The sequence below is a fragment of the Echinops telfairi genome, unplaced genomic scaffold (assembly GCF_000313985.2).
Source record: "Echinops telfairi isolate 266 unplaced genomic scaffold, ASM31398v2 ScPeMD7_3533;HRSCAF=4204_0, whole genome shotgun sequence".
Classification (NCBI taxonomy): Eukaryota; Metazoa; Chordata; class Mammalia; order Afrosoricida; family Tenrecidae; genus Echinops; species Echinops telfairi.
In genome coordinates this window covers 39,203,890-39,214,792 of record NW_022107431.1, presented here as the reverse complement: position 1 = coordinate 39,214,792, position 10,903 = coordinate 39,203,890, and the positions used below count along the sequence as shown (strand labels likewise).

Below are 10,903 nucleotides of genomic sequence, written 5' to 3'. Positions count from 1 at the left end.
CTCTCTAGAATAATTATTAAATCTGTTAAACATCAAAAAAGAACAAGAGCCTGCATTTGGTTTCATGTTCTTGAAGTCCTTAATTTTTGATCACAAATTAAGCCCCACAGTTACAATGTACAAAGGGGGCCTGATAGTAGTGGGGTACGCATTGGACCCACTGCCATTCCTCCAGAGAGGAAGCTGAGGCTGTCTGCTCCGGTAAAGACGTACAGCCTTGGAAACCCGTAGGAGCAGGTCCACTCTGTCCTTTTGGGACATTGTAAGTTGAAATCAATTTACAGGCTGTGAGATGCCTTTTTGTTTTTGGGTTCTAATGAGCCCAGCAAACGATGTCTCGGGGTCCTGCATGAACTTGGAGGCAGGGTGAGTATGGGGACTATAGGGGAAGGGGGAGAGATAAGGGCTCAGGATGTTGGGGGTGGGGGGAGGCCAGATGGGCTGCCTCTCATGCTAAGGAGTTAGGACTTCACCTCCTAAGACAAACTCCGGGGTGTCCCTTGTGTTTACACAGCCCACCAGCTGAGAATGGCCTTCCTATTCCCTACACGGTTAACAAACAGAGGCGAGGAACGCTATTTTGTGACTCGGGTTTTGGGTTGAATGGCAGCGTTGAGCAGGTGGAACAGAGGGTTGGTGGACAGTGAAGTCTTTTTACCATGTGCCCCTTCACAGAGAGGGTCTGCTGCCCTCTGCCCTCTGCTCAAGGCCAGCGTTTCTAACAAGACAGATTCGATGGTCAGGCAGGCTGGGGGAATGCTAGTTGAACTTGACCTAAGCAAGTCTTTGAGGCGTGACCTTGGCACCCTCTGATATGTGCACTGTGAGTCTTCAGGAAGGAAAGGAAGCAGCCAACGAGAGCTTCCCACAGTTATTTTTGCACTGAAGCCTTCTTCCAAAGAAAAGCTATTGGCCAAAAAGTATTCCCCGAGTGTCGTTTGGCAAGCACTCCTTTGGGCATAGGGGCACTCTGCGGGCTTTCGGCAGGGGTTGATACATTAGAACTTGAGCCTGCTTTGCCTCCCGACCCCTTGTCCCTGAGGATACACACGGCAAGGATGCCCACGGCTCTGCCGGATGCTCCGAGGGCCGACACACCCGCTGGGGCCGACCTCGGGAAGCAGGGCAGGAGAGCTGGAGGACTGGACACCGGACAGGAGGTACAAAGGCCTGGCAACAGTGAGTCCAGGGAGGTAAGGGGCAACAGCACAATCATCAGCTGCTAAGCCAAAGGTTGGAAGGCCAAGGCCACTCAGACGCCTCTTAAGAAAGGCCTGGTGATCAGCCGCCGTCAACCTGATGGAGCAGTCCCACGCCGACATCCACGGGGTGCCGTGAATCGCCAAGGGCTCAAAACCCACTGGTTTGGTTTCTTGGTGGCGGGGATGGGAAAGGAGAATGCAGAATCCCTCGGTTCTGAGGAGGCCAGAGAGTGATGGTGAGGATTGGAGAGAAGTGGAGACTTCTCTGAGTCTGTGTGTATGTGTGTGTGCGCCTATGTGCTCAGGAACACTGCCACCTTCGGCCAGAATCGATTTGAACACAAAGCAATTATGCCTCCAGCCTTGGAGATGACCGATATCCACGCTGCTCTTCTTCCTCTTGTATTTCCCTAACCCCAGAAGTTGAGACCTGCATGAGCGAAGGAACTGGTCAGCCAGCTTTGCCACGGAGGAAGCGCCAGGCCCTGGGGCGGCAGGCGCTGTATGACATCTCGGATGCTGCGCAAAGAAGGCTGCCTTTCCTCCACGACTGGGCGGCTCTGCGGTGACGCAGGGTGCTCCGGAACCCGGGGCAGAGCGTCCAGGGCTGGAGAGCTGAACCAGGCCTCACCCTGGGCGGCGCTTGGTTCAGAGGGGCATGGGCTTTTAACGCCAGGATCTCTGAGTGCAGCCATGAAGCTCAGCCATGGGCAGAATGGAAAAGTGGAGCGAGACACACTTCCGAAAGGCCCAGGAAAGAGGGTCACAGATGGCCGGTGAGGTGCTGTGGCCACTTGAGGGCCAGGTGGCCTAAGAGGGGAGAGCGTGCAGTCACAGTGAGTGGGGGAACCCAGGCGACGAGGATGGCAGGGGTGGGGGCTGGAGGTTGGAAACCGCTGCCTCTAGCCACCTCCACACAAATGCCAACACCTGGCAAGCAGCCAGGCGCCGAGATCCCCATGCGGAGAGAAGACACGCTCCCTTCTCATGTTTCACACTTCTACTTCAACTTCAACATCACCTCCCGGATGACACCTTCCAGAGCCACCTGAGCTGAAGCTCTCGACCCCACTCCCTCACTGATCTGCGTCCTAACAGCCTCCAGAACTCTTCATTCGCTTTCAAATTTGATTTTCTATTAGCATTCCATCTCCCCTCCTGACATTGTACCGACTCTGATGGCTGGGCTTGGTCTTATTTGTCCATATATATGGTGGCCTAGAACAGTGACACCTCAGCAGGGGCTCAATAAATGTCTGACTGACTGGGCTATCAAACACACACAAGGTAAGGTGACCAGGCGTCCTGCTTTTGGCGGGACAGTCCCGATTTTTAACAATTTTTCCCACTTCCCGTGGCATTTTTAAAAAGTCCCGGTTTTTGGAAAGAATGCACGACAAGCTAGGGTATGGTTTTCGGCTGCCATGTGGCTAGTGTGCCAGGATATGAGTTTTATCAATGATGTCCCGCTTTTACAATATTAAAATCTGGTCACCTTACCACAGGAGACGTCTAGGAAATATGAGCTGTCTGGTCATAAACTCCATGGCCGTTCCACAGGGCCCTGCGGACACCAAGTACTGCTTCTCGGCCTTCTCCGTTCTCCAGGTGTGATGGGTTTGATGTCAGCTCACCTGGGTCAGGATTCCCTTATGATGCAATCTAACTCAGTGCGGTCAATTTGATGATGGGATCGTCTGTGAAGCAGGTAAGCACTTGCGGAAAGAATAGGGTGGCCTATGGCCTCCTTACTCTGGTTATAGGCCTGGCACAATTGAGGGAGATTGCCTTTGGGGCGTGGCCTCCTCTTAATATACTTTGGCACTGTGAAGACGTCAGCTCACTTCTCCTGCGGAGTCTGGGTCCTGCATCTCGTTTGGTTCACCTCCTGCCGACCCCAGGAGCCATCAAGTGGATTGCCAACCTTGGATTCATTCCGCCACCTGGGATTCATTCAGCTCTTGATTCCACCAGCCTGGGGCCCTCCTGCTTCCTCTTTCTGCATTCTGCTAAGCACCCCCCGCGGCTACAAAAGTCAGGAGAAGCTTCCAGCTTCCATCTGACCCATGGATTTGAATCCGACTGGAAAACCCACTTCCACAACGGTGTGAGCCATTTCTTGGTATAATCTCTTTATGTACACACACAAGGGCCATTGCTTTAGCTTCTCCAGAGAACTAGCCTGGGGTTCCACCTCTTCATCTCCATCAGTAACTCCAAAGCCCCAATCAGTCCGACAGGCAGATGAGCAGGCTGGGTGAGGGAGACCCGGTGAACCACAGATCGTATCCCAGGCTGAAAGGGGCCAAGGCTTCTCAGCTGCATAATAAAAAAACATGAATCTCGATGCTTCCACGAGATCTTGTACTCCATAAACTAAGAGGGGAAAAGTTACATGTCAAGCAAGCGGGATCCTCAACTGGCAGCTTATACCCTTTGGGGTCTGTCTGCAGACGATCGCCTCTCTGTGAATGAGAGCCGACCTTCTTCACCGACGATTACTGGTTGGGGCAGGGCCACTGCTAGAGTGGTTTTCCAGCTTTGTGAGTATGAAGCCCATGTCCAACCTGGCCTTGGCCACACACATCGACACCTGCAACAGTCTCCCCAAGCAACACGTAACCTGCACTGTTTCCTTCATCAGCTGCGCGCTTTGGTTATTTAAAAACTACTGGTTGTGATCCATTAAGTTGATGGTCATCCCACAAGTGGGCTATTTCCCTGCAGTTGGACACACTGTCCCAGGGTGCCCCGGAGGAGGGTAGCCTGCGAAGTCTTTGGCCTCTCTGTCCCCAGGCTCAGATTCTAGCCAGCAATTGTGTGACAGGACCAACAAGGCACATGCCACCCAGCTTCACATGTTCCCATGAGGCCGGGGAGGCACTGCCCACACCCTCGGGTGCATCCCGTCCAGTTTAAGTATGCCTGCTGAAATGAGCGGCTTTCTGGATTTTCACTTAAAAGCATTTACTTCCTGTCGATGCAGACCCTCTCCATGATGAAAAACCCTATCCAAAGGCCCTTTTCCTACCAAGTCATTTAAAAACAACAGCAGCCACAACCGTGGCCGCGCCGCATTCTTCACAAACACCCAGAACAAAACACGGGCCGAGGGCATTGGAGGCAGGGCTTTCCACAAAGTTCCCTACAGCCTCCGTGAAGGCAAACACCACGAGGAGGCCGGACGCCTGCTGGCCTGCCATCGGGAATCTGTGTAAACCCAGCTTTTGTGTGCCTGGTGAGGAAGCTGGCCACCCCAGGTTGGCAAGGGCATTGGGAGTTGGTGGGGGTTGGGGGACGCCTTACTGTCAGGAAGAGGAGGGTTCCGGTCAGGCAGCAGCGCCCCCTGCGAGGCAGCTCTGAACAAGCGCGCCCGGGCACTGCTAATTCTTCGCATCTTCGCGGGGTCCACTGGGGGTTTCGGGAAGGGAAGGCAGGTGTCCTCTGCAGTGGGGGATGCTGGAGCTTTGGGTTTCTGGAAAGAGATTTACCACACGGTTGGTAGGAGTTTCTGCGTGGGGAAGAAGCCTCACTGTCCTGGAGCTGGCCCTCCCACTGGCCACCCCTGGGCCTTCCCCCTGGCTTCCTTCTGGCCAGGACCACCTCACCTCATACGCAGGTCAATCCCACCTGGTCACTGTTTCTGTCAATGATATTAGGAGCCCTAGGGACCCTGTCCATGGGACCCCCAGTGGCACAGTGGGTGATGTGTTGGGCTGCAAGCCACAAGGTCGGCAGTGTAAAATCACCAGCGCTTCGCAGGAGAGAGAGAGGCTTTCTATGCCTGTAGGGCAGATCGGTAGATCGCATCAGAAACCCACAAGGGCAGTTCTCCTTTGTCCTGCAAGGTCGCTGTGAGTCAGAATTGACTGGATGGCAGGGAGTTTCAGTTTGATGGCGCTCTCTGGTAAGCGCTGGACTGGCAGTTCTCCTTTGTCCTGCAAGGTCGCTGTGAGTCAGAATTGACTGGATGGCAGGGAGTTTCAGTTTGATGGCGCTCTCTGGTAAGCGCTGGACTGCTAACAGCACGCACCGCCGGCAGTTCAAAACCACCAGCCACCCTGAAGGAAAAAGATGAGGCTGTCTGCTCACATCAAGATGTAGAACCTTGGAAATCCTCGGCGGGCTGCTATGAGTGGGAATCCACTCGATGGGGGCGAGGTGGGCTTTGGGATATTATGAGCAAATACTCTACCGCTCTGCTTGGAAGACACGGTGCACAGAGGTCACCTGAGCTGGAAAACTCCAAGGGGAAGAATAGCACGTTCAACATGCTTTGCAAATATTTGTATCCATTTCTGTTCAGAAATTATCCACTGGGCACCAAGCACCATGTAGGCTATCAATACTACTTTATATATTTTAGATTGCACATGGTATTTTTTAAAAGGGATAAAATATTTAAAATATCATTGAGGTACAAAAAATCACAAAGCACCGGCAAGGCGTCAGCTTGGTGTTAGCATATCCAAACACCTGATCTCCTGCATGACGAGAATGCTGTCCTGAGGCCCTTCACAAAAGGAAAAGAAAAGCACTGGCTGAGATCGGATTCTCCAAGAGAATATTAAAAGGTCCTGCACCAAGTTCGGTGCCCCGTGTGCTCCCTCAGGTCCCAGCCTGAGGTGGCGACAGCCTCTACCTTGGACCAAACCTCAGAGGTAGCTTGGTAGTCCTGCCCCTCCTGCCTCCAACTTCAGTGCCATCCATTGTCTCTGAAAGGGCAACCTCTGGCACCAGAGGCTTGTGATGCTATAACCAAAGTGTGAGGGTTAGGGACGATGTCAACTCGACACTCCTGGGTAAGCGGAGGGGTGTCAAGCAGGTCACAGTCTGATGATGCCTCCTGGGAGGTGTGGTCTTTCTATAAGAGAGGCCCTGGGGACCCCTCCTCTTTCTCCCTCTGCTCCCTCGCCTTCCTGCTTGCTGGGAATCTCTGTCTGCCTCCAGGAGCCACCCCACGTGGTTCCCCCGAATTTGAGAGCTGGCAGTGTCCTGCCATGTTTCCATTGGGCTCTGATCCACGCAACTCTGCACCCGCCGACCGGTGATCTGCATCCCGCCTCTCCATTCTGTATCACTGCCCTGCAGCTATGTGAGTCCGAAGAGGGTTACAATTAGCATCAGACCCATGGGGGCATAAAAGGCTGGGATGCCTTCTTAATATGAGATGACTTTTTGATATGAAGCTCTTTCTTATACATACATGCATGCCATTGGTTTCATTTCTCTAGACAACCCAGCATAACACATGCGTGTAAGCAAGGATACTTGGAAAGTAGTTGGCAAGAATCTACAGAAGGCAGAAAGATCACTTGCTGAGAAGTAATCCCGACCAGAGAACAAGGCAATTCCTAGAACGTTAGAAGGCTCTAGCTGGCCATGACGCTTAGGCCAGCCCAATAGGCCGTGACCACCTCCCGATAGCTCTTCTCAGGATTCCCAGACAGAAGACCATCTTATGAGAAGACAGGAAAAGGAAGTTGATGATACCCCACGTCTAAGGGAAATGTATTCAAGAATTCATCTGTATAGCAGCAGCAGAAGCCCATGCACACGCCTCACAATCGAAGGCCTCTTGGGAGCAAAAAGGCAAGTATTAAAAGTTCTCTTAAACATACGGCCTTTGAGATGTGGCAACTCTACGTACATTTCTAATGTCTAGGTTTTCCCTGCAGGTGCTCTGGGCAACACTGCCACTCTCAGGATGTGACAAACTGATGTCACGTGGCTATTCACGTTGGAGAGGGTGATATAAGTAAGGGAACAAGAACTGCTTTGGCACTCCCACTCGGCGTTTCTGTATTCTGGCGATATGCCTATCCGGGAGGCAAATGTGGGTTTCTAAGTCCCTTTCTCTTAAAATTACATTACATTTTGTTTCCCGTGCTGAAACTCGGTTCACATAAACGATAAAGAACAGCCCAAAGTCATCTGTATTGAGAAGTGAGACAACAGTGACCCCGGGGAACCGTGACAGGGAGAGATGAGGAAGACTTCTGGGGTGCTGGTAGTGAGCTGTGTGTTTTTTGAAGGTCTGTTTGTTGGTGTTGTTGCTAAGTGCTGCCAAGTTGGTTCCGACTCATAGCAACCCTACGTATGACAAAACCAAACCCTGACCCGTCCTGCACGGTCCTCACGCCCGTGGTTCTGCTTCAGTCCACTGCTGTCGACTCATGTCACGGAGAGTCTTCCTCCTTTTCAATGACGTCACCAACGCATGATGTCCTTTCGCAGGGACTGGTTTCTTCTGATACGATGGCCATGATGCGTGAGACAAACTCTCCCCGTCCTTGCGTTTAAGAGGCACCTGGCTGTTACCCCTGCCGAGCGGATGTGTTTGTTCTTGGGGAAGTCCATGGCACACATAATCACTCTTCTTCTCCAGCTCTAGAATCGAAGTTCATCCTTCGTCTTCACGCTCCCTCACGCGCTGTTCAACTTTCACATGCATGGGATGTGGCGGCTGAAAACAACCATGGCTTGCCTCAGACGCAGCTTGGTCTTCAAAGTGATATCTTTGTTCTTCAAGGTGTTAAAGAGGTCTCGTGCAGCCAATTTACGCAACCCAGTATGCAGTTTTGATATTTTTGACTGCTGCTTCCAGGAGCTTTGGGTGTGGATCCAATCAAGATGACATTCTCCACAACTTCAGCCTTTTCTCTGCTCCTCATGATGTTGTCTATTGGTCCAGTGTTGAAGATTTCTGAATTGCTTTACATGGAGTTGTAATCCACTCTGAGGGCTGCAAACCTTGATCCTCATCAGCAAGGGCTTCACGTCCTCCGGGGTGTCAGCAAGCAGGGCCCTGTCATCTGCATAATGAAAGTTGTTAACAAGCCTTTCTCTAATCCTGATGCTCTGTTCTTCTTCACAGAGTCAGCTTCTCTGAGTATCTGGTCAGCATACGGATTTAATAAGTACAGTGAAAGGCTACAACCTTGATGCGTACCTTTTTCTACTTTAAACCCAAAGTATCTCCCTATTCTGTTCAAATGATGCCTTTGCATAGTCAGTAAAACACAAGTAGACACTGGTTTATAGTCAACAAAACACAAGTATTTCTGGTTGTCTCTGCTTTCAGCCAAGATCCATGCGACACCAGCAATGATCTATCTCTTGTGTCACATCCTCTTCTGAATCCAGCTTGAATGTCTGATGGCTTCCTGTCAATGTACTACTGCAACCATTGTTGGATGGTTTTCAGCAAAATCTTACTTGCATGGGATATTAATGATATCCTATAGTTTGCACATTCTGCTGTTTGGTTAGCCAGGTGGCTGTCTTTCAAACGTCTAAAGATAAACAAGGTCAGCTTAGTTTGAACACATTTGTAAAACTGTATGTATTTTGATGATTGCATCGCTGTATTTTGTCAACCCAAAGCTTGCAGTAATAAGACACTGGGAGCTTAAATAACTGGGCTTTATCAGTTTAGTTAACAGAGGAGAGATTCCATTTCGACATCAAAATGAGGAATATGCTAGAGATACTATCATCAAGGGGTTCACCAGCAATGCAGCCTAAATAGATCCCCTAAACATTAAGTGGGGGTAGGTATCACCGATGGATTGACTGACCCATCAGTACACACCCGGGCTTAAGTAACAGCAGCCATATGAGCATTAGGCACAAAGGAGAACCTCTAATGTGTGACACAGAGACCAAAGCAAACACAGAAATGCAATGAAGTCCATAAAGGCAAAGAAAACTGAACTGAAAGAAATGAAAAACTCTCATTAAACCCACTGCCACTGAGTTGATTCCAGCCCTTAGCAACCCCACAGGACAGAGCAGAACTGCCGCATTTGAGCTTCTGAGGCTGTCAAACGTATGGGGGCCGAACGCTTCATCTTTCCCCCTCAGCAATGGCTGGAGGGTTTGAACTGCCAACCTGTGGTTAGCAGTCCAAGGCTCCTGAACTCTTATTAGTATGCTCAAGTAAGATGCTGCAGCCATGAAGCAAGACTAGGACACCTTACAAACAAAGATCACTTAAAGTGGAAAAAAAGGCATCAGAAATTTTAAAATGTGATAGTAGAAATGGGGGGGGGGAGGTTCAATAAAGGGATTAAGAGATAAAGTTTCTTCTTTAAAAAAAAAAAGGGAAACAAAATAAGAAATGGAAATTCTGGTCCAGGAGAAACTACATCTGAATAATAAATCCCAGAAAGAGCAAACAGAACAAATAAAGAAGGGAATAGTTGAAGGGGGAGAGATTCTACACGGAAAGAGCCCAGCACAACACATGACAGTGGAGCCACACAAAGCCTGCTGGTCGTGAGAATTCAAAGGGGAAATGCTACAAATCCCACAGGATGCCAGGAACCAAGGTCTCAAATACTGACTTCGGATGATGCACCTTTCTCAAGAAGCTGTTGGGAGGCCTGAGATCGTTTTTAAACCAAAATATCCCTGGAAGCCTTCTTGAGCCTAAACAATGGCTGGCTTAATTAATAACGAAGGTTTGCCCTGAGCATGTCCTTTTTCAAGAACTACCTCTGTAAGGTGACAGAGGAACCTCAGGGGGGCAGGGTCACGTCAATGCAGGAGGGATCCTTCGGAAACGGAGGTTGAGGAGAAGAGTTGCACAACATGAAGAATGTAATCGCTGTCACCGAATTGCGAGTGCAGAAATTGTTGAATTCGTTCATGTTTTGCTGTGCAGACTTTCAATAACAAGAAAAGGTAAAACAGATTGCTATTTTATGCTGTTAAAATATTGTAAATTTTATTTTAAATTACTCTAAACACAGACAGGAAATACTGGAGGAAGTGTCCCAATGAAACCAGAGTAAACCAAGGAAGAGGAGTTGGGACACGGGAAAGAAGAGAGGTTCCAAAGGACAGAGAGGGGCGCCAAAGAGGAGCTGTGCACCAGAAGGCCAGGCTGGGCGGTCCACATCCTATTTCTACATGGACTCCTCGACATCGTCTCCCTTTTACCCCACCTCACCACTGTACCCCCTGGGACCCCTTATTCTACTTGCTGTCCCTCTAGGTTTTGGGGTTTTAAGGCTGTAAGTCTTCAGAGACGCAGACAGCCTCACATCCCTCCCCTGTAGCGGGTGGTGGGTTTAAACTGCCAACCTTGTGGTTCACAGTCTAGTGCTGAGACCACAGCACCAGCAGGGCTCCTTCCTTGCAATCATCATCGATCATCACTTCAAGGCTCAGCTGTGAACAGGGCGCACAGAATCATAGCGGAGGAAACACTGTGGGCACCGAAAAGGTGAAGGTGAGGTGGAGATCGGAGGCCAGCAGAGCCCTTTATACAGCTTCATCTTCCTTGGCGGGAAGTCATTCAATACGTTCTAAAGCTCACAAGTCAGACAGCAGCAGGACCATGTGTCATTTAGGAGTTTGGATGGAAATACAGGGGGGTGGGGGACGGTTCAAGGTGGGAGCTACTGGGGAGGGGAGAACAAAGCCAAGAGGACAGGATGCTGCTGGAGTCTGTTACAACAAATCACGTTGTAGAAACGGCTGTGGAAAATACTGAAGACTGCACGTGATCACATGCAGAACCCTGTCTGTTCAGTTGTTAAATAAACGGCACGTGAACTGTCCAAAATAATGGACATGTGTCTCCAAAGCCAAAGCACACTCAGGGCCATCGAGTCAATGCTGACTCACAGCGACCCCCTGTGGGCTTCTGAGACATAACTGCTTACAGGAGTAGGAAGCCCAATCTTTCCCCC

At 50.3% G+C, this 10,903-nt stretch overlaps 1 protein-coding gene across 1 annotated transcript in view; it reads right to left on the bottom strand.

Annotated features, from left to right (window-relative positions):
* ARMC2 (armadillo repeat containing 2) overlaps positions 1-10,903 on the bottom strand; it is a 108,367-nt gene that overhangs the window by 89,365 nt on the left and 8,099 nt on the right. The window contains exons 4-5 of the mRNA XM_045294601.1: positions 6,474-6,495; positions 4,509-4,677 (exon numbers count right to left, since the gene is read on the bottom strand). Of these exons, the coding sequence (XP_045150536.1) occupies positions 4,509-4,677; positions 6,474-6,495 (191 nt within the window). The remainder of the gene's footprint in view (positions 1-4,508; positions 4,678-6,473; positions 6,496-10,903) is intronic.